This window comes from Haliotis rubra, unplaced genomic scaffold (assembly GCF_003918875.1).
Source record: "Haliotis rubra isolate DU_JTF1 unplaced genomic scaffold, ASM391887v1 Scf511, whole genome shotgun sequence".
Taxonomy (NCBI): domain Eukaryota; kingdom Metazoa; phylum Mollusca; class Gastropoda; order Lepetellida; family Haliotidae; genus Haliotis; species Haliotis rubra.
In genome coordinates, this window is record NW_025767204.1 from 462,092 (window position 1) to 486,580 (window position 24,489).

At 40.9% G+C, this 24,489-nt stretch overlaps 1 protein-coding gene across 1 annotated transcript in view; it reads right to left on the minus strand.

The window, feature by feature from the left end:
• The window catches only part of LOC124292288 (titin-like), a 194,577-nt gene that overhangs the window by 59,065 nt on the left and 111,023 nt on the right, over nucleotides 1–24,489 (minus strand). The window contains exons 5-11 of the mRNA XM_046729354.1: nucleotides 23,419–23,706; nucleotides 11,223–11,516; nucleotides 10,613–10,906; nucleotides 9,944–10,234; nucleotides 9,158–9,460; nucleotides 2,761–3,036; nucleotides 1,994–2,284 (exon numbers count right to left, since the gene is read on the minus strand). Of these exons, the coding sequence (XP_046585310.1) occupies nucleotides 1,994–2,284; nucleotides 2,761–3,036; nucleotides 9,158–9,460; nucleotides 9,944–10,234; nucleotides 10,613–10,906; nucleotides 11,223–11,516; nucleotides 23,419–23,706 (2,037 nt within the window). The remainder of the gene's footprint in view (nucleotides 1–1,993; nucleotides 2,285–2,760; nucleotides 3,037–9,157; nucleotides 9,461–9,943; nucleotides 10,235–10,612; nucleotides 10,907–11,222; nucleotides 11,517–23,418; nucleotides 23,707–24,489) is intronic.

Sequence of the window (24,489 nt, forward strand, 5' to 3'; positions counted from 1 at the left end):
ATAACTTGTCATTGCGCATTTTCTTAAAGTCAACGTCCTGGCATGTTAAGAAAAGTCCATTTTTAGTACTGTCCTCTTTTAAGTCAGTTCAGAAACTTGTAGTGCATACAGTTGTTATGATATGTGGCAACCACGCGATCTATAGCGTTTGAGACATTTTGTGAAACATGTTAGGGTATGGGCACCTGCGTTTGGGGGCCCTTGGAGACACGTGCCCTTAGATTCTGGTGGTCCTTAATCATCGCTCATGTATATTGTAGGTGCCAAGCATAAATGAAACTGACTTCTGAATGTTCATCTGACCAATTATTCATGAATACGAAAATGGATTGCACTGAAGCTATTATGGTACCTGCTTTGTTGTACACACACACACACACATGCACACGCGCGCACACACACACACACACACACACACACACACACACACACACACATATATAGATACAGATGAAAAGAGGTTTCGCAATACCAAAGTGTCATGACAGGCCCTATATTTAATAACAGTTTATAGGTCATGTGCGTCTTCCTAGGAAATTATTTTGTAACCAAAATGCTAAAAAAGACTTTTCATCAACAGAAAACCTACAAAATAAGGAAATTGAATGGTGTAATTTGATTAAACATGGGTCCTGCAATAAAACTGAAATGAAGATAGAAGTATGACCATCCCAAACGGGTATCACGATGCATAGTCCTAATTCATACACCCAATCAGTTCCAGAAACAGAAGACAGAGTCATTATCTTTTATATCCTCGGCCCACATGGATGACATTTTGAACCCTCGTCGTCATTGGGTGCACAAGACGCTGAATCTGGTGTTGGGGCAACCTGTTCCGTTCTTGGTGCAATTTTGATTCATCAAGTTTCTGGACTGGTGGATCTCTGTCGAACGTTTCACCCCAGAATGTCTCAAACATGCCCGATCGGGTTGAAATCAGGGCTTCCGGCTGGTCTTGGAAATGTGGTAATGACATCTTGATGCAGGTAATCAATGGCTGCACGTGCGCGATGTGGCCTGGCGTTGTCATCCATAACGATTGGCCTTGTTTACAGGGGATGATTATCAAAATGATGCACTACATGGCTCCTCAAGGCTTTATCTTGGTATCTTGTTCATTAAGATTTTATCTCACTGTGACAAGCTGATGTTTGCAGTCATATGGCATATAACCCCATACCATCAAATGGATCTTCCCCCAAGAAGCCAGGTTCCACCGATGCCAGTCCCTTCACCACCGTAATATTGCATCCATGTGGGCAGGTGTCAACTATGGTCGTCGGACGGGTGTCCTGGCCTTATACCTTGCTGTTTTTAGTCGATGTCTAACAGTTTTATGACAGAGTGGCTGGTGTGGCAGCCATGGCCGTTTTAGCATTGGACTGTAGCAAAGGGAAATCGGCGAACAAGTCTACGTTGGACCGCGTCTGGTCTAGCTGATGTCTTGTGTGGTCTGCCCGAACCAAGCAGACCCTTTACATCGTTTGTTTGGTGATATTTCCTCACTAATCGACTGATTGTTGAGGGGTCGGTGACCTAACTGCCTGGCAATTTGTATCATGGACAACCCCGCATTAACCATACCTTTAACTTGCCATCTTTTGGCTGCCGTTAGTTTGAGGGGGCCCCATAGAGTGGTTTAAGACAATAAGTATGTGTTTTAGCTCAGGTTTCTAACAACAGTAAATGATAATTAAAACTGTATTTTCATGACACGAGAGGTGCAAGGATCATATGTTCCACACGTGTTAGATGTAGAGCATGCTTCATGATTTGTTGCGTTTGAGACACGTAATAGGTTATTGTTTTCATTTATTATCCTAATGTTATTATAGTACTATTTTAAGACATTGAGAGAAAAAAGTATTAGGTGTTGCGATTCTTCTTTCCACGTGCATATTACAGTTTGTGTAACACTTTCATGTTGCGACTAAAATTCCCATTGACTGGTGTAATAAAATAGAGTATTTTCATCCATCGGTCTACTTACATTCTACTGTGACATTGATGGGGTCAGACTGACTGTCGCCGACACCATTGACTGCTCCACACGAGTATATCCCAGCATCCTCACGTTTGATGTCAGTGATTGTCAAACTTGGGTTGTATATATCACCGTTATCATACCGACCAAAGTGAGGGTCGAGATGGACGCCATCTTTAAACCAGTGGACAACGGCGGGACTGGGTTTAACGCGCATATCCACAGAGCAACCTAAGGATGAAGTTTGTCCTTCTACCAACATTATGTCTCTTCGAGGCACGTGGACGTCAGGCCGAGCTGAAATGCAATCACTATTCATAAAACTGTCAATGAAAAACTATATATTCTCCCTCTATAGACCAAACTATTAATATGTTCTACTCTCCCTCCAGACCGTCAGATGAACACGCCCCCTCCTATTTATGAAGATGGGTAAGGGGCAGATGCAGGGGATATTTCATTCATTGCTCCCTATCAGCTCATGCAGATTTAACAACACAGTGTCTTTATTGTTTGATAAACAATATGCCCCTCTCATAATGGTGCCTTTCAACAAACCATTCGCCAACCGTTGCTAACCGTCTATGAAACTAACCAAATGGATCGTACATACTCTATACACCAGGGCATTATATTTACTCTGTCATTTGTCTGTAAATATTCCAAATGAAAACAACTATGTGACATACAAACACGTTCGTAGTAAATTTTTCCACGAATTATCATTCATCACAACTGACGGACGTCACAGTGAAAGCAGAAAGCAGACTCACAGAAGACATCCAGTGTGATCATGCAGCCAGCTTTCCCAACGACGTTCTCAGCTTCACAGGTGTAGTCGTCGTCATCAGTTCTCAGAACTGGGGAAATTGTCAGATCAGGTGAAGATACGGTTCCACCGCTATACCGGGGATTGGATACATCCAGTATAACCCCGTTCTTTTTCCACGTCACATTACTCAAGGATGGCAGAAATCTGACCGAACATTGAAGGGTTAGTGTTCCATTCTCACACGCTGTATAGGTCCGGTTGGGGCAGTTGTCTAAATCTGTGTAGAAAATGCATTATATGTTTTGCATGGGTACATCAACATCTTAGTTATTGTTCCCTACTGAATTATTTCATTCATATCATCAATGACCTTGTAATGTCATTGACAGACCAAGTTGGTAATCAGAATAGACTGCTGATCTCTTCCGAAAGAGAATCAACTTGAAGTCGATATGCAAAGCAGAATCTGGAACATTTTATACCAGACACATAAAAGTTCTTTAGGAACCATAAAATGAAAACTATTGGTTTCATTAAAACTGCACTGTCTGGTTATTTACTCTTTTGTGTTTGCATTGTATTTTCTGTTGGATTCCATACAGAACTTAATCGACATATGTCACTTTTCCAAGAATCGTTTCGTTTCCGGTTGAATTCCTATCTGGAAGGATGTACTTAATTAGTCTGCACAGTTGTAACATGCACTCATTCACAAGCTCATCCCACTGTGCACCCACTGACAGTGGGAATGGTAATACCTGACTAATGCGAGGGTCGGATGTTCTGTGCCCTGGATGACTTCTAACCCGTACGACACGGTGCCACATAATCAATAGCAGGCTAATCATATGGCACTTAATCACACTCGTAAGTTTCATCTCAAAATATTTTCATGTTTTTTTTAAATCAGAGATACAATATTTGAAGTTGCATGAATTAAGTTTTCATGTTGAAAGGGCATGCGCGGTGAGAGATTCAAATTCACACACGAGCGTTCGTTTACACAACGTCTTACATTGTTTGCGTATTTTCTCTGTCGATCTATTTGACTTTCCAGATATATTTCAGATTAATATCCAAATTGAGTATCCGGATGTACCTATACTGCGCTGCAGTGATCATCCAAAGTTTACCACTTCGAGGTCGATCTTGCATAGAATTGGTTTGTTGATATCGGTCCCATAAACCACTGGTGGTGAACATTGTAGTGACGTACAACGGCAAATTGAGACTCCCCATTCGTGACCCACGCGTGTTAATCCGGGACAATAGGCCGAATTGCGACTCGTGTTCCCTTGGAAGGATGTCATATTAACTACTTTAAACAGGAACGACAACGGCACTCGAAAATTACTGCTTTAAAAAATAAAAATTACCTGTTAAATAAATAATAATAATTTGTTGAATACACGTTCTTATGTAATTATTACCAACTGTTCACTTAATATTCCCAAATACGCCTTACGAATCGCACATGATCTTTTTTCTTCCTGAATAGGTAATTAAAATAATATGTAACTGTCATAAGGGAAAAATAAATACACAAAGATTACTTTAACATATATCTCGAACTGGAGAATCTCTGGAGAATCCTATCATGAATTATTGTACGCGGTGTCAACCAGTTCACTGAACTTGCATGTAACCTTGTTGCCATACCCCAGGTGGAATTTATGATGAATACGATGACAAAATATGCCAAATGAAGTGAAATGCATGCACAGTGATTGAGTTTTAAGTTGATTAGTTATACATAAATATATTGTTTTGCACCTCATGACTACTTCTTATTGCATTAACTAAGAATGTCGGACGCGCACGTAGAATCTCCAAAACATGCCCCGCAAATTGCTGTTATATAAATAAACGCACAAGCGTGTATTTGAATCTTTGAGTCAGTCGCGTTATCCTTATTAAAAAGTGCACATGAGGCAAAACAATTCCGTTAGCTACGTTCCTTGTACTTTCACTGTGATGATACATATTTTTCATGATCTTCTAATCATAAACGATTTAAGAACCCGGGATTATTTTATGAAAGCCAGGCAATCAATACGCGCTTTCTGATTGGTTTGTCGTATTATCGCACATAACAAGCATCGAAACGGGGACGAGTCTTCTTGGAGGTTACGGAAAAGGGGGAGTGGTGACGAATGTGAGACTCCCCAGCCTCCAGACGTCCAATGTCAATGTTTCCACTAACAACGTCGCTGCATAACGATATTCTTTCATTCAGCTTAAAATGCCAATGGCCGCCTAAATGCAAAACGGCCCTCATAAAGGCAAATTTCCTGCTCACGATTCCTCAGAACTGCATGTGCATATTTCGAACCACGTTTTCTGCATGACATTTTCATGGAAGGTGACACTTACGAACGTAAACGTGAATTAAAGTTTCCGAAGATGCATTTGTTCACTGTGAATTGGTTCCATGTACACAAACAAGTATTATAATGGAGAACTTACATTCAATCAGAAATCTCGTATATCAATATCACCTTTGCGTTTCGATTTTCGGAGAGTATATGAAGTTCTTTTAATGAGTACGTGCAGAGTGGTTATTTGCAGAATGTCCGTCTTCAGTTGGAGTCTCTCCGTTTAAGTCATAATCCACGAAACAATTCAGGTAGAGCAGACACGTCCGGCATCACTTTCACCGTTGCAGTTGCAAGTGAGATTCGCTTCAGAACATCTTCAGTAACATTTACATCTGCCAACGCTTAATTCGCAAGTGGTGAGGCAATACGCTAATGAGGCTAAGGGTCCTGAACCATGTTTGTGAAATATCTATGATGCCTTATATGAAGTCTCTAATCTAAGCAAGTCTAGCTATGTGTGGCTTTAAATCACTGCTTGAAGAAAGGCTCCTTTAGAATTTTGTTCGGTAAATATTAGCATTTCACTGGCTTAATCATATTGGAAAACACATGGCAACCTATACTTCATTGTGACTATGATTAAGATCACTGTAAAACACAAGGGTTATTTCCTTTGAGTTAACTGACAGGCTTTCGGTATCAAATATTTGGAACTCCGGCCCAAGGTGATGTTATGCTGTCTGGAAATATAGCGTTTTTGTAATGCTTTGGTTGCACTTAATGATAAGTGATTGTTAAATGTACATATGACGTTTTTGAAGGATAATCTCAGTTGACTCAGAGACTTTGCACGTGTTTTCCCCCACTCTTTCCACACCCATCCTTCAGTTTTTATGTTTGTGACATGATCTGCACACTGATAATTTAAAACAGGTATATAAATAATAACTGTTTGCAATCTTTACCCAGTTTAGTTTTCCAATTTTTTAGCAATTTTCAGTTTCTATTATTTTCTGGAAATTTTGTACGGAGGTGCATTTAACAGTTTCACCCAATAACAGTAAAGCATACAGATAATACGTTTCGGTAGTTTGATAGGTTAATAGGTTTACATTATATTCCATGATATTGGGATGCCAAAATGATTAACATTATTATATAATGTATAACAAATCAGACAGCAAAAAGCAAAATTTAAAAACGCATGAGCAACATAAATAATGTCAGGTAGTTAGCTTTCAATAATTACAGAAACTGCTTAGTTATCTAGCTTTATGAACTAATTGCAGTCACTAGAGTTTTCTATATTTCTATAATCTACCCCAGAGATGGAAATTTGAGAAAACGTCCGTATAGGACAATATCTGTATTCCGAATCAAAAAGAGGCCATCCCAAGTAGTGGTGTAACGATTCATCGATAGTATCGATGTTTGCATTGTCAGCTATGCGATACGAATGCATCAATACAAAACACATTTAGGCAATACATCAGGATATTTATATCGCGAGGGTCCAATGATACATCGATGTATCGCCACAAGAGACGATATATCCCGATACTACTTAAGTACTACTTAAAGTTGTAAGGAGTATTGCATTAGGAATAGGAAGGGAGTCTCTTTCAAATCCTTCTGAAATTTAAAAACAAATTGAGCCTTGTAGGAATTTGTTTATATCTGTTACATGAACAAAGGAGTTGGTGTAGAAGTGAAAGAGTGTGAACATGTTTCAAACTCTGTGAACTGTACAATACTTGTCTTCAAGTAATTGAAATATGCTTTAGTTGTTTGACACATAACACCATTTATTCACAACTATGAATGATGTCTTAGCTTTGTTAAGAAAGAGAACAAAGATAAGATACAATTTAGACAGCAGACTTAAGAGTTTTTTTCAGTGATTCTGAATTCTGATATAAATAACATTGAATTGTTTGTGAAAGAATTGGTGTAGAAACATAACTTCCCAAGGAAACTTCAGTTTCAAATTCATTTTCAGGCGTGCTGAACATGTTTGACTGAACCTTCTTCAACATGAAATGCTGAAATTGTATTAGCTCAACAGCTTTTCTTTTCTTTTCTTTTTTTTTTTTGTGTGTGTGTGTGTGAATGTAACACAGGTTTTAATGAATTTATAACTATTTTAAGTCACGATATGGCTGAAATATTGCCACTATGACTATAAACTTAAACTCACTCACTCACTCATGATATATCGTCTCGCCTCATTAAACTGGTATCAGAACATATGGTCTCCCCACTTAGGCTACGAAACACAGCTCTAATACCAAGTATGTGCATATAAACACATTTACAACTGTTACAGAAATTTACATCGGGAATCATTAATACATTGTAATCATCCTTTTTGAAAGTATAGATAGCTATGATCATGAGTATGATAACTCATACAAGTGTGCACTAAAATTAGGGACCTACCGGTTCATGTCTGTGTGAACACACCTGTCTGTGTTTTATTGCAATAAGCAGTCTCTTCTTGTATGTCATACATGAGAAGTGTACCTAAGGTCAGTTATTTAATCTATAATGTAATTTCCATTGCAAAAAGTATAAACAGTATTACCTACTGATCAGAAAGGCTTATCAGTACCCCACCGCCACCACCCCAGCCTATGCCTACCCTATCCCACACCCTCTTCCTCTCACACACATGCACACACGTGCACACACTCCCTAACATACATATCGCTCTGGCCCATAGACCCAATATTTGAACCTTTTAAACAGACATCATGTGTATGTCAAGAAAGGCAGGCACGTTAATAGTGGTGCTCAGTATCACTTCGCAATGTGTTTCTAATGATCTCCGTGCATTATGGCGTAGTCCGACTCGCTAACGAACCCGATGTGACAGTTACATTACTGAACCATTGAAATACATGTTAAAGTAGTGTTAATCATGTAACACTATATTTACCAAATACCAACGATTTACGCGTGTACTAAATATATGACAAACCTAACCCTGGTCATACGAGATTTCAAAGGTATTAAAATGCATGTCCTACAATCACAGCATTTACATATGTTACACATGCTAGAAAACACATGAAAACAATGGCCAGATTTACACACCTGTGAAATACATGTAAATACAGAGTTGAGTGTTCGTTTATTTTAACACCCCTTTAAACGTGTGTAAATCTGACAGCCAGATGATACGTATATTTCAAACGTTTGTTCATATGGACGCCGGATGAAACGTATATTTCCTAACGTTAGTAAATTTGGGTAATATAGTCATTTTGTGTGGTGCTATGAAGTCACAATGGTCTGCAAAACACTGTGATAGGATTTCACTGCACCTATGTCTCTTCGGTTGATTTGTTGGTTTGTTGTTTAACACCTCACTCAGCAATATTCCAGATATATGGCGGCGGTATGTAAATGATAAAGACAATCCAGTGATCAATATCATGAGCATTGTTCTAAGCAATTGGGATACGACGACATGTGTCAACCAAGTCAGCGAGCCTAAACACGTACCCGATTCCGCTAGTCGCCTCTTACGACAAGCATGGGTTTCTGAAGACCAATTTTAACTCGGATCTTTACGGGTCTGTCTCTTCGGAGATATTTCTATATTTCAAAGCAAGCGATATCTCCTGTTGAAGCCTGTTGATAGATGACGGAGGTGCAAATAACTGCAGCAAAACGTCGCACAGTTCTTTTCATGGGTGCACGAATAAAAACTTTGACATTTGTTGTTTTTATAAGTAGGAAAAATATGGAAAATATCAGCACGGACTATCAATTATCCAATTGAATATTTGCAATTAGCATTACAGCCAATTGTTGAAAATGCAATATTTAACATCTGTGCGTAATCCATAGGAGCACAATTTCACCACAATATTGTCTTGTCAGTACTTGTGTGTCACACAAACTAATATCCGTGAGGGTCAACGGAATACGACCTTGCAAAAAAGAGATACAAGAGAGCAGGAACAATATACATGGTACATCCACTTCATCAAATAAAGTAATCAAATTCATGAACTACTTCCTAACAATATGCGATTACAAACAGCTGACAAACGAATCACGTAAACTACTTACACTGTACGACAACATTGACGTTGCAGCTCGTTTCATTCACAACAATTCCGACATCGTTTGAAGCAGTAAGGGTATATATACCCGCATCGCGACGGGTTATGGCCGAAATGTTCAACGACGTGTTCTGATAGCTGTTGCCTCCTGTGTACCGGTCCCCAGTCCTGTTGACCGGGGTGCCGTTGAGTTTCCAGTCTACCACGTTTGGTGGCATGACGGCGTCGATGGCGGCGGAGATTGTGATTGAAGAATGCTCGACGACCTCCAGTGTTGTGTTTGAGAGAATAATAATGCATTCGGGGCGATCTGTAAGCACAAATCTGACCTTTTCAATTCAATACATAGCTGATCGCTTAACCCTAAAAATGAATGAGTAGGTACAGTTCATTAGAAACTTCAGGTAACTAATTTATAAAGAAAGCTCAACGGCGACACATGTCGAAGACGTTTATCATTAAGTTAAAATCAATGTTCAACGATATGGAACAGACTTACAAACAGTCATATCCAGCGACGAGAATGAATGAATAAGACGGTTACCTGACTTCAGTATTTATGTGTCAGTTTTATATCATATGTAATCGTAATATGTAAAAGTATTCAACATCTGTAAACACGTTAAGTTAGTTCACTGAGGATGTGTGCACACACAATCACAGTATCATAATCATATTTCAAACTAGATTCCTGATTATATTTATAATCGCCGATTGCTTCAGGCGTTCATATTTCGAAATTCCAAAGTTTACACGCATATGTGTACTGAAATAATGACACAGCGATACTTACAGAGAACTTGAAGGAAGACAACGCAGTCATCTACACCTTCACCCACGGTGTTGTTGGCATGCATTGAGTAAAACCCAGTGTCATGCCGTTGTATGCCATCTATGGTCAGGGATGGGACCGTGTGGTTACCGCCACTGTAGTGAGAATTGTTCCTGGATATGGCGGTGCCGTTCAGGAACCAATCCATAAACGTTAGGGGAGGTAAGGACATCACTGTGACGTTTATTGTAATGCTGCTACCTTCTGTTATCTCGTATGTAGTGGGAAGTAGGAGAGTACAGCTTGGTCGGTCTGACAATGTAAGGTTAGATTTTGCAGATGAAAAATAAATTTCAATTTCAGTATTTAAGACAGAAAAGTAATTATGTTTTACATTGCTGTGTGGCTACCTTCCATTCCGAGTACAGTCTGATATGTAATGGTATTCACTTCCAGACTTCCATGACAGTGTGTATCATTTATCATCAAATACTGAGTACATTTCTTATCATCATCACGAAGCGTTAGAAAATTGAAGGTACTGCAAATGGTAGATAGCATATTCACAGAAAGTAATACCACAGTCATGAAGATATCTAATACCGTGTGTTTACTTTTGAATTGGAGGTCGTAGTCCAAAGACAAATTGTCAAATTACATTGAAAGTTTAACCATATGTCCGGAACGTACACTGAACTGTAAGGTTGGTACGACAGCCTGGAACCGAACGTCCAGTGTCTTTGTTTGTGACACTGATGCTGTAGCTCCCGGTGTCCTTACGGTTAGCGTTGATGAGCGTTAGGGACGGAACGTTGACGTTACCCTGGTGGAAACGTGTGTCATTTCTGTTTATGGAGTTACTCCCTTTGAACCAGTCGACACGTGACTGTTTCGGATAAGTTGTAACATTAACTTCAAAGGTATAAAGTTCCGTCTCATTGATTGTTACAGTGGGTGGGCTGAAGCAGTCTAGCTCAGGACCATCTGTAAATTAACATTACTGTGCATCAAAGACATTGAATATAGAATCATTGTCTGAAGTCGTTATGGCTCAAATTTATTTCTCTCAAACAGTCTGAAGAATAATTCAAAAATAGTTTCAAAAATTATCTAGGACAATACTGAGATAAATCCCAGTCCCCCAATTCCATAATTGTTGTATCTACGCGTGTCACGTAGCATGTCACGGAATTTTCAGATGATGTTTGTTTTCTTTGACCACATCTAAAGTCACCACTTTTAGAGCAACGTACTACATGGATCAAACAATGAAATCTTTACGTGTATCTCCTCTACTTACAGTAGACAGTGATATTACTTGTGCAGTTTGATTTTATGAGCCCACTGACGTTGTTGCTAGCCGTAAAGTTATACACCCCGGCATCATGCCTGAAACATGGACCTATAGTAAGATTTGGCATGGCGGCTGTGCCACCACTGTATCTGGGGTTGGTTTTGTTGATGGGGTTCCCCTGATGCAACCACTGGACGGAGGAGACATGAGGGTGCGCTGATACAGATACATCGAACGTTACACTCTCGTCTTCTATGACCGTCCTCTGTGTGTTCTGAAGTAAGGTACAGATCGGGGCGTCTGGAAAATAGCAAATATGTTAAGGGTTAAAGTTTCATTATTGTTTGCAGATGATGACACAAAGGCAAACACATGTATGTATGCACTCTCATATAAATATATTTTCAATAATTAGTTTATCAACTGATATTCAAAAACTAAATAGCTACCAAACTCAGCAAATCTGTTATTTCATGCAAGCGGGGACATCCAGACAGACGAGTTTACTCAAAAAGACTTAGTTAAACCCATTCAACACAGAACGCTGGAAAACCGGAGTCTCCAGACAACGCAGGCCGAAAAACCGGAGGCCCCAGACACCCCAGGTCAGAAAAATGACACATGTGTATACAGAAAATAATATAAAGCCAAGCCATTTTAAAAGAATTTATTGCGTTAGTTTAAGTGTTAGTTACATTAATGGTTTCCGTCGATATCCCTACTGTTTTGGGTGTGGGGCTTCCGAGACGAAGCCCTACCCTTTAAACAGTAGGAATATTGAACCATGCACCGAGTAAACCATGAATGTAACTTACTTATACTACACTTCCGTTCGAGTTTTGATATTCTTTTTTATTATAAATAAATTTACATTCATTTGAACGGATTTTAAGAAAATGATTAATTATAAATTCCTTTTCTAGCATCTCTCTAGCATCTCCACTCTCATCATCTCTGCTTGAACATGTAAAGCACGAAATATTCAATCCCGGTCGCGAGTATCCAATAAACAAATCCTACCTGGTTGGGGCTGATATTGTAAACTGTTATTGTATAAAATGTTTAGTGTTATATTTAACAGCACATGCGCACTAATTCCCGAAGTTGCTCATTTCAACGCGATAGCTTTCCCGGTCAGCACGATAGCAATTTGAAGTAAGAGCCCTGAGCTTAAATCATGGAGTTTGAAGACTGGAAGAGTTTAACGCAAACTGACTCGTCGCAACATGCATTTGATCCCGACGACAAGGAGGATTTCAAATTAAAGAAGGAACAAGAAGCCCCTGACTTTGTTTACCTTTGTGATTGAAAAGGACTTGAAGCATTTCCAAAGGACTCGTATCCCAACAAACGCCGCTAAAAACACACGATGGTGTTTTACAATTTACGATACTTGGGTTGTCGCAAGGAATACTTGAGTGTGGACAGAAGGAAGGCAGACCAGTGAAGCGTCTGAGGGCCCGTATTACAGACGTGCCTTGGTACCATGTGGCGAGAATAGGATCCGGTTCTCCCAACAGAACCAGGGTATTCTCGCGCTCGAAAAGCTGTTCCCTTAAGTCTGTTGGGCAGATGGCTTCGAGGGAAATCACACTGGCCACTTGGGCAAGGTAAATTTGTAGTTTATTGTCTTCAAGCATAGCACTGAGATAAAATCAATCTTTCACTTACATGATAATGATTACGTACGTCTCTTATAATTATCTGATTTTCTGACAAGAAATTTGAATATATGTTTTTAGGTTACTTTTAGCAACTCGTTTATGGAACGAGAAAATTTGATGAACAGTTTGTCCTGCAGCGCACTGGACACAGAAGCACAGCTGTCCGGGCGTACACGAGAACTTCTTCCGCACTTCTCTCTGACATGTTACAAAACCCACAACCAGCAAATACAGTTGCTCCTCTACCAACGTCAACAACTACAGTAACTACAGCAACAACGTCCACTTCGCCAGAAGGAAAGGCTGAGGATGGCTTAGTCCCGCCAAACAAAAAACTCTTTCTTGTGAAGTGCGCGAACGGATATGCGATCGCTATAACATTTTGATGTCAAGGAATAAACGATGTGTAACCCCTCTTGGCTTGTATGTTTTGCTTAGGACCATAAAGAGTTACAGTGAGCTAATATAGTTAATTTTTTGTGGACGATGCACCTACTGTTTCATATCAAAACACAACAGCAGCCTTTATTGTTGTGTGTATGTTTACTTGAGTCCACCAGATAGCGTCAAAGTCAGTACTTTGTATGGCCACAATTGGCAGCAATTACTGCTCGGCACCGTCTCGGCACAGACTGGATAAGACTGCAATGCAATGGCCAGTTGTAGGCGCGTGTTTTGACGTTGACGTACACGTTGATCAGGTTCGTCCCATAGGTGTCCCATTGGGTTTAGATCTAGTGATCGGGTGACCATGGCAACACATTGACGTAAGAATTGCCGAGGTAGCCATTGTATGTGAAGTAGCGTCGTCAAGCTGCTACAACTTCCTCTGTCGGTCCATAATCGGAAGCATGTGATGTGCAAGGACTAAACGAATGACAAATTAAACCCGCATTCCATTTTATAATGATTGATACCGCATGTTTTTTTCCGCTTACTTGCAAGAGCATTTTGCTTTGCATGTGTTCTTGGTGACGTTTTTTAAGAATATTTCTCCAAACGCTTCTACGAAAAGGGGAAAAGTTGTAATTGCCGCGTTTTGGCGCAGAAGCTGTATACAATCACACAAATATGACGTTTTGGAAAGACATATAACATAAGTCCATATTCTCAAAATCACATATGCGTTTCCTTTTTTTGAAGAGTGTATTTTTAGGAAATTGTTTCGCCGTACAATACCTCTACTATTATTAATATTTTCAGTAAATATAGCGATTTCCTGCTTAAAACGTTCGGATTGACACTATTTAACCAAAAACATAAAAAAATAAACTAGTGCCCAAAAGAAAGTATACAGTTTGTATGACCAAACTTGAAAAGAAAAGAAAAACATATTTAACTGAACATCTGTGTAATATTAATACAGTATTCAATTCTACAGCAAATAAACACCATTTCATTTCATACAAAGTCAAAAGTATCGTTTCACTGACACTGAAAGACACGTGTTATCATAGTCTGAACTTTTACACAAATAAAAATGTTTCTGCAAAATGTCATCAAATGTTGAATCAACAGTGAGTGTGGCCAACATTGGCTTCAATACACGCCAAAACACGTCGACGTATTGATGACGTAAGACGGCGAATGACGTTAGGCTTGATACATTGCCATTCCTCTAGGAGACAATGTTCCAGTTGTTGAGCGGTGACAGGTGGCACTAGTAGTCGTCTGCTTTGTCGATCCAGGTCGTCCCATAAGTTTTCTATCGGATTCATGTCGGGAGAACATTCTGGCCACGGTAGAAAAAACGATGTTAGCCTTATGCAGAATGTCGTCGGTCATTCTTGCTGTATTAGGCCTTGCGTTATTATCGTGTTTATTAACAATGCCACGTGGTGTTTCTGGATAAATGCAACACAACTGGTCGCAAGACTTCATCCCAGTATCTTCAAGCATTCAGGTTGCTATGAATAATCACAAGTCTCGTTTTGAGATCGCCGCAGATCCAACCCCACGATATCAGGCTACCGGCTCCAAACGGTCGGACTTGCTGAAGGCAATCCGGCGCTAAACGTTCACCTACTCGTCTGTTAACACGAGCACGGCCGTCGTTAGTGTAAAGGCAAAACCTACTCTCGTCGGTGAACATCACACGTCGCCAATCACGCATCTGCCAACGTCAAACTCTCCTGGTCCATGTCAACTGAAGAGTCAGATGCACTCCGCGGTAGGGTCGACGTGCTCGAAGACCATATTTTCTTAGTTGCCGGTACACTGTATGTCGACTGATAAGGTCTCCTGTCTTATAGCATCAGTGTGCACGTGCATTTCGTGTTCCATCAGAAAAAAGTCTGCGGTATTTTGGCGACGTTTAGGAGATTCGTTAATTTGTTTCGCCGTTTGTTCTTGGAAAGGATGGGTCTGTACGTGTGTGACATGGCTCAGTATGTTTTTATCACTTCATTTCTTATATTTGTGAATCTTTATGCTATAGTCTGCGGTGTATAGTTTCCTTTGAGCACTAGTTTGTCTGAAAGATATCGTGCACGAGAACGGTATCCATTGCCGTAATGTGACTGGCTGCATTAGGTAAAGTGCTTCATGTGGACCAATCACGACCCTTATTGCAGTTTGCCGCCACAAAACGTCATTAGGAACCAATTCTTATCCACTACAATCGCTTGTTAGAACTGTAAAAAAATTCGTGGCATGAAAGCAAGAGAAAGTGTCAGAATAGAAGATATAGGGGGCAGTCATTCGAAGCAGCGGCATCTGACCTCCGTCTCTTGTGCCATCAGTATAGAAAAGATAGTAGTTATCCCTCGTTTCAATAAGAGCAAGTTGATAATTTAAATAATGAGTGTCAGCATTTTTCACCAGGCTGTACACCGTTTCTTGGAGAGGTATCTCTGGCATTTTAAATTTAACAATAGTATGTATGCATGCACGCACGCACGCACAAACACAATCATAAAGCAATATAAGGTATCAAAATTGAATAGCAGTACAAATTCAGAATGAATGTAATACAAGAGCAGTGATTTCAGCATTAGAGACAATGATGTTAATATTCACCTCTCAGGAACAGTAATCCAACTTAAAATTGAGTGAGTTTAGTTTTACGCCGCTAATTTATCGAAAGTATTGAAAATCAAAATGAAATTGTAGTTATGGTAAGGTAGATATGGTTTCGTCTTGAAAAAAAGTAGGGGGGAGGTAAGCCCCCCCCCCCCCTGTTCCTACGCCCCTGTTACATTCCTCTCTGAGCCAATAGATTGTGAAAAAGGCTCCTTGCAACAACTCCTAGATCATTCTGTCTAAATCTGGAAAAGTCTAAATATAGCACACTACTGTCCCTTACTGAATCTACAGGTACAATGTATAACGGTTGAAATATTGTCCCACAACCTAAAACACTGACTGTCATTAGATCATGTCTTTACACATAAACATTCTACTGTGCCTTCGTCCCAGTACATTATTTCGATTCTTTTATGTATTGCGCTTTGACGCTGTAACTTTAAACTGACTTAACGTCAAGACTGAGGGATCTTTGTGTCACTTTTCAGAATATATTGATTTTCTGTGCACATGCAGCCAAAGTATACAATCCTTCAACTACCAATAAGACCAGTTACTTTTCTTCGAAGGGTCAAGAGTGTGTTCTATGTATTTACATTTACAGATTTCACCAGCTGAAAAAACTAAGATGTTTTTAAACGCAAACATTGCATTGTATCATCATTGGTGCTTAAAGCATGAAACACGTGACCGTAGTAAGTTGTAGATGTAATGACTGACTGACTGACTGAGTTTGGTTTTACGCCGCTTTTAGCAATATTCCAGCAATATCACGGCGGGGACACCAGAAATGGGCTGCACAAATTGTACCAAATGGGATTCGAGCCTGGTCTTCGGCGTGACGAGCCAACGCTTTAACCACTAGGCTACCCCTGACGGGCCCTGTAGATGTAATGAAACAAACTGAACACCATGTAACCCCAGGAGGAGACAGGCATTCCCACACCAAGTAGGGGGTTGTTATGATCGGTAGTATACTAGGCAGCAAAAGAAACGTCAGTTTGGAATTTTCCTTCACAGAAACAGATAACTGAAAACTCATTTAATGTTTTGCTTGTATATTTTTGACAACATTTCCAACTTTACCTGAGCAAAGACATGCCTTCCCAAACACAGAATAGATCCCAGGAAATGGTCTAAAAAACGCAACCTGATCTCGGAGATGGTACGGTGTTCTCCATGTTTTTCATGCAACTCATGCTGCACGTGCTGTTCACAAGGACCAGCCCTATAAAATGCACCCCAAACGTGGTTGAAACATTCACATTACAACGTCAGCTGGATGCCGCGACTCACGACAGCTCAGAGGAACCAGGCGCTAGGAAAACTTGAAGCTGGCCACACTGCACAAGCCTTTGCCAATCGCTTCCAGGTCAAAGTTGGGACCATCTACAGGCTGCAAAAACGTTTCCGGGCCACCAACACCACTAATGATCGCCCCCCTACTGGCAGACCAAGGGTAACCACAAGACGACAAGACCGCCATGTTGTGCGACAGGATGTACAGAATTCCTTCATGCAGGCATCCGAAACAGCACGCCAGACAGTGGGAACACACGGAAGACCAATCAGTACTGATACAGTACGCCGACGTCTTAACAGCGGGAACCTCCATTGCCGTAGACCTTACCGTGGACCTATCCTCATCCTTCGTCGTCGGTGTGAACGTCGTACAGTTTGCCCTACAACACCAAGACTGGCGACACAGGCAATGGATGACTGTTCTGTTCACAGATCAGAGTCAGTACTGCGTATAAACTGCAGATGGCAGAACTAGAATATGGCAAACGACGTGGCCAGCATTACTAAGACCAATGTGTTATGGAAAGAGACTCATGTGGGGAGGTGCAAGCATCATGGTATGGGGTGGAATAGGCCTGAACCAGAGTTTGGGCCCTGTGGTGTTCCAGAACCTGGTATAGGGAGAGGAGGCGGCATTACAGCGGTGCGCTACATCGACCAAGCTTCCTCAGACTCCACGTCATACCACATTTCGCACGTCACCGGAACAACAAGTTCCAGCATGATAACGCCGGGGCCCATACTGTCAGAGCTGCACGGGACTTCCTTCAGCACAACGTGTCAACATTATGCAGTGACCAGCCCTTGTCCTGATTTTGAACCCAATTGAACATCTTTGGGATAAGTTTCAGAGGAGACTCAATAATGTCATACCAAGGCCGAACACAGCCGAGTTATTGCGCCAGGCCTTTCTCAGAGTGTGGTTGCAGGTGCCAAAGGCCTTCATCAATCGATTGGTGCACTCCCTGCATACACGCTGTGCTGCAGTTATTGCCGCTCGTGGTGGTCACACTAGATACTGAAAGTCAAGAGTCTGAATGAACTGCAAACGTTCACGTAATGTCTTGAAATTCTGCTGATGTGTCAAGATATTGTACACTAAAAAATGCTTTTTGATCCGCTAATTATGTCTATTTCTGTATTGATGTGATTACAGTACCAATCTAATTTTTAATTCGTACCGACGTTTTTTTTGCTGCTGAGTATAAATGCCTATGAACCTTTTAGTCCACATCATCACAAGCCATGCCAAGAGTTGAGAGGTTCACATGGTACAGATGATTTGTACACGATGTACAGCATATGCCAATAAGCACACACATTGTTCTTCACACATTTTGTTGTTGGCCATTTGTGTACGAAATTGGCTATGATCAAGTAAGCCATGACAAAATGAGAAGGCAGAGGGATACCTGACATTACTTGACACTTTAGCTTTTATAAATGAGGCCAAAGAGTCTCTTACGATACAATTGTTGTACTTTGCAGATGTTGGGGAAAATTATCTGTCTGGTATCCATGGGTACAAAACAGAAGCAAAACGAAATACAGTTTCACTAGGGATGACGACCAAAGGGTGGTTTAGATCCGGAATTAGCAGCCTTTGAACCGACTGTGCCAAACCTTTTGTAATGTTCATGTCCTGTTATGTTCCCCATCCCCTCTCAAGAGTGATTGCCTGCTGAAAAGACAATGTCACGTGTGGAAACTTGATGATCGCTCATGATCCTATCATGTGCTTTATCGGTATGTTTCAGCAGAAATGCTTTCCGATCTTCAAGGCTGTTTTCCCTTCACTTTGCCTCAAGAGTAGCCAAGAATCATAATCTCCTATTGGAACCCTATCCGTTTGAGAGATTCTTGGTGGCAGTCAGATAGTCAAATTTGTCCCTTGTCATCAACAGAGGATACTAGCTACGTGGTATCTTGCAAACAAAGCTGCATGCTCATGCATTAGGTTTGGATGTTTCACGTAAGAAGGGAAGATATTGCACTCTACAATGCAGTGTTCATGGAGTACATTAGAAGTAATAATCTGCTAAATATTCCCCTTTTCGCTCTCCAGCACCCAGGTACAAGAAGACACTACACCACTGACAGTGTCTGATCTAAAGACATCAGTGAGCTCTTACTCAGAGGCAGATCCAAGATTTTGGAAAAGGGGTGTGGATGGGTGTGCACATAAATCATGAAATCCAAAGGTAAAGGGGAAATGCTCAACACTGAAATTACATGGAGGGCAGGGGAGGGGTGTGAAATAAGAAGTCTAACCACTAACAAGGTGACTGAACAACTACCACCCCACCCCCACCACCCAAACATCACACACACCCAGCCCCCACCCCCAAACACATTAATAACACACACACGCAGAGAGAGAGTTACTGCCTAAGTTCTCAAGACAATGAACTTGACAATGTAAGGGCGTTGTTCGTAACAGAACATGCTCCCAGTAAAATATTTACAAAGATCAACTTGAACTTGAACAACAGTCAGTCTCAGATCTGAGTTGATTTACTGCCAAGAAGGTGTGGTTGAACGGACAAACTCCTGTATCTTCATCTTTGCAACCTGTGATTTGTGACTGCTGGGGATGACAAACATGAGAGCACTGAGTGCGGAATGCCGTTTGGTGTGCACACTGCACTGGGAACCATATGACCTCTTCTAAATCTTGTCGTGTATAACAACGAAAATATATATAATACTGCAACTAAAACCATGAGCAAAATATTCTTTGCCAAAATGAAAACTATTCTTTCGTTAAATCTGATCCCACAATAGAAGTAGTGAGTGGATTTATTTTTTAAAGAAAAGACACCCCAACGTGTCAGATCAAAAGAAATCATTAGCGTAACCTCCGTCGCCTCATGGACTACAGAACCTGTCGGAACACACTGATTGGAAGTGATTGCCATTGATCAAGTTCTAACAAGGTCTAGGTGGATTCATCTGCTGCTTCGCTGGTCCACTCGGCTCATCCCAATGTACTCGATCGAGTTCAAGTCTGGGAAATGGGAAGGCCAGTCTATGACATCATCGCCCGCGTCTTGTAAGTTGCGCGTCATAAATGCGTAGCGTTGTGATGTTTTGCATGGATGGCAGAAGGGCTGGGGGTTTCAAAACTGAATGTCAATAGGGTTCCCCTGGACCAAGACCAACTGAGGGCGACCGTTGGCACAAAGTCATTACCCTGCCCCCTCCATTACCCTTCCGCATACAACGCTGTGCGTGGCGTTTGCTAGTTTGAAGTTCTCCCCTCCTACGTCACACCTGTACCAATCCATCGGCAAAGCGCAATGTGAAGCGTAACTCGTCAATCCTGGTCCAGTAATTGGTTAGGCGTGATGTAGACTGAACTGCAAAAAGAAAAAGAAAATATGCACTTGGGTCCATACTCTGCGAAATGCCTGATCGAGTCCAGCCACAGTTGTCGGCCTTGGTTGCAGGTCATTAAGCCTCCCCTTTGAATCTCGTCCCAAAAGTGTTGTATTGGACCTTAATCCGGACTGGTTGCAGGGTTTGGATGCCATGTTGTCTTAGGAAGTCCAGTGTAGCAGTGTGGGCACCTGTGTTGTGTTGCTGGAAGATGTGATTTCTGTAGTGTCCAAAATGTGGTACAACGTGGGTCTTATGACTTGGTCAGTATAGCGAACAGTTGTCACGTCATTTCCCTTGACCGAGATTCAGGGGCCTACTCTCTGGTTCAGACCGATTGCACCCCACACCAATATGCATTGACCACCCCACAAGTTTCTTAAAATGATTGGCTATCCTCCGTGCAGTCTGGCTAACTTGCAATCGTCCCAAGGATTGGTCCCTCCTCATCTCTCGTAAGTCGTGGTACGGCGATTGTGTCAACACAGGAAATATTTCAGGCGAGTTTGGGACTCGCTTTCATTGGTAGGGTTGTCACGATCTGCACGTGCATTTTTATTTTCACGGATATCATTCGGAACCTTTTATCCTGTCTATCTTTTTAGGTGTGTTTGGTCGATATGTTTTTTCATCAGAAAACACACTGATGTTGGTAATAACTGTCAAATTGGATTGAAAAACATGTTAACAAAACGGTACAATCATAATATCAACGCTAGAAGACAAGACATTCTTTTTTTATTTATCTAAAGGCATTCTGTTTTTTTTATCTATCTGATATTTATGACTGAACACCTGTGCCATTTTGGACATTTTGTGCGTGCGCGCACACACACACACACACACACACACACACACACACACACACACACACACACACACTAACACACACTAACACACTAACACACACACACACACACACACAGAGTTTTATTTACAGGATTTCCATTTTGTCACTGCATGAGTGTATTGTGTTACTATCGGATGTAAACTGAACAAGAATATGTCGAACAATATTCATGTTATGTTTGTGACCTCCACTGACATAACACTGTCAAGCAGGAGTGACAACGGTAGAAGAATCTGTATCGAAACATCGCTCTCACGAAATATAATAACTTGTTATTCATAAAGTTTAACCCTAGTTCACATGTAGAAGTACCGCAAAAGCAACATCCGCTTCACTCAGCAATAGTCCAGCTATATGGCGGCAGTCTGTAAATAATCGAGTCTGGAACAGACAATGCAGTGATCAACTGCATCAGCAGCGATTTACGCAGCTGGGATACGATGACATGCATCAATCAAGTGCTGAAGATCAATTTTAACCCTGATCAATTTTAACAGTGATCTTCGTGGGTGGTTTGATGGGTTGAAGGTATTACACGTTATATGCTATTCACAAGGCAGCGCTGTAAGATAGGTAAGATCAGTTGAGTTACACATCGACCAAATGATTAATCAATAATTGACGTTTTCCAGTGCAGACGGAAGACGCCCATATTTGGTAAAGGTGATCACTTAAAAACAACAATTATTGTTCAAGGAGTAGCTGTTAATATGTTGATTGACTGATTTCTTTTTAGTTTCCAAATTGTTTTATAGAACCTTAGACATCATGAAAATAATTGACACGTGTGCAATCTCAGCTAACCAATGAGACGTCACGCATATGTGGGGCACCGGAAACAAACTTACGTGACCAGTTGTAAAATGAACATAAGTTATAATATCCCAAACTGTCATATATATTTTACAGTATGGGTATTTCATTAATACACGTGACATCGCACACGTTTCTATGTCGGCTGCATTTGATTGGGATATGTTCTCTTTATGTGGATCAACGGACATATGGAATCCTGCGAAAACGCTACTCCATGATGTCATACATATTACTTGTGTCCCTTGGAATTACGACGTGTACATTCGAGCCGAAGACCCGGGCTCGAATCCCCACATTGGTACAATGTGTGAAGCCAATTTCTGGTGTCCCCCGCCGTGATGTTGCTAGAATATTGCTAAAAGCGGCGTAAAACCAAACTCAGTCAGTCAGTCATTTATTTTATCTTTGCAAAATACCAAGCATATGACTGACGTATATATAACATGTGTCATGTTCACTCATGCGACACACAAAGACGCCCACATTTTTCAATCACTTCCAAGACAATACTTTATTTCTGTTGATCAGTGTGAGAATAAACCCTTGTACTTGTGGTTGGTGCTGCATACATCGCGAACGTGTTCAGATTGATGAGATGCCATTCGGGAATGCAAGGCAACAGGTAGTCCTTGGGCATTGTCAGAGTTAAGTGCCACTCACGCAGTTGTTGGACATAGCGTTTACTTATATTTCTTTTTTCATAATAGCACGGAAGTTGGACTCCTGGGGTAGTCTCGGGAGCGAGTAGCGAGGAAAACACGAGTGTGAAATGGGACCAGCAAACATGACAGGATGTATCTGAATGTATCTTAAAGAAGAATAAAGCTAATGATGCAACACAAGTAACCAAACATTTCAGGGCAATATCGCACGTCAACACCATGCCATTGTTGTCAAGACAACATGGGATTAAGCGAATTCAGAATTCTGCTGATTCATTGATGATCTCAGGTAAATGATGTGGCGTCGTATTTACGAAAACCGCATAATCTATTATAGTAAGCAATCTACAAAAAAAGTCTTATCCAGGAGTTGAATGTGCACTGGATGTATTGAATCAAGAACAAGTAGACAACATTCATTTCAGCTAACGTACGCGTGTACGGTACTATAACATGTATACAAAATACACGCACGGATGCACGCACAAAAACACACATATACTTACACATAACATCAACCTTGGTGGCGGTACTCTTCATTTCTCCTCGCGCATTGCTGACGTAGATCTGGTATGTCCCGGACTGGCTTCGTGTGACACCTTGGAGAGTGAATGTACAATTACGAGCTACCTCTTTGCATGTGCAGTTCACCATTGATGTCACGGGTACATCGTTCCTGATCAATGTAGTGTTATCTGCATCGGGAACAGACTTGCAACGTGCAGTTATCTGAGCCGTGTCCCCTTCTGGGACATGGATTGGGTTACCATTGGTGATGTTTATCACAATGTTACCTGCAAAACACAAATGGTTTTAGATCACCGGAAGACAAGTCATAACTTTAATGATAGCTACATACTGTACATAATGGTATAATGTAGCCCGTGCATATTTCAAGCAAGCAGGACGTTGATGGGCAAGTACGCCGATGGCAATATCACCCCTATCCAAATGGTCCTTGCAGGTTTCGTAAAAGTGTTATTACCGAGCCACAGTTATAGAAAGACATTTATGTTCGAATGACATATGGGTATTAACATCTTCCTGTGAACTTTGTAACAGAAAAAGAACAAAATATTGACAGTTAGGCTGAGAACAAGGAACAGCTGCTACCATCACTTAGCCTCTAACTAAGTCAGAAAAGTATGACATAAACTCATTAAAAGAGAAATAAGGAAGCAGAAAAGGCCCCACACAATAACGGTGCAGTCGTAATCGAATGCTGAAGAGCCACAAGATTATTCTTGAGACGTTCAATAAGAAGGAGTTGAGTGATGAAAGGAAGACAGTTAATCAACTATGGGTAGTTAAGACACTTGTGTTTTGTGCCAAAGGTGATTAATCTAAAATATGCTATTCCCCAGTACCAATGTGTTACATTTAGGAACTCGAAGATGAAATATTGCAGTTCTATTTCATGATCTGCAGATAGATGTGTAGTCTCACAGGCCCTGAACCGTATGTTTCTCTCATCTCTCTGGGGCTCCATATAAATTTAAATCGGATTATTTGTTGGTATCAAACCTATATATATTCGGAAACTTCGCGCTTGTCAATCGATTCATCAAGGTATACAA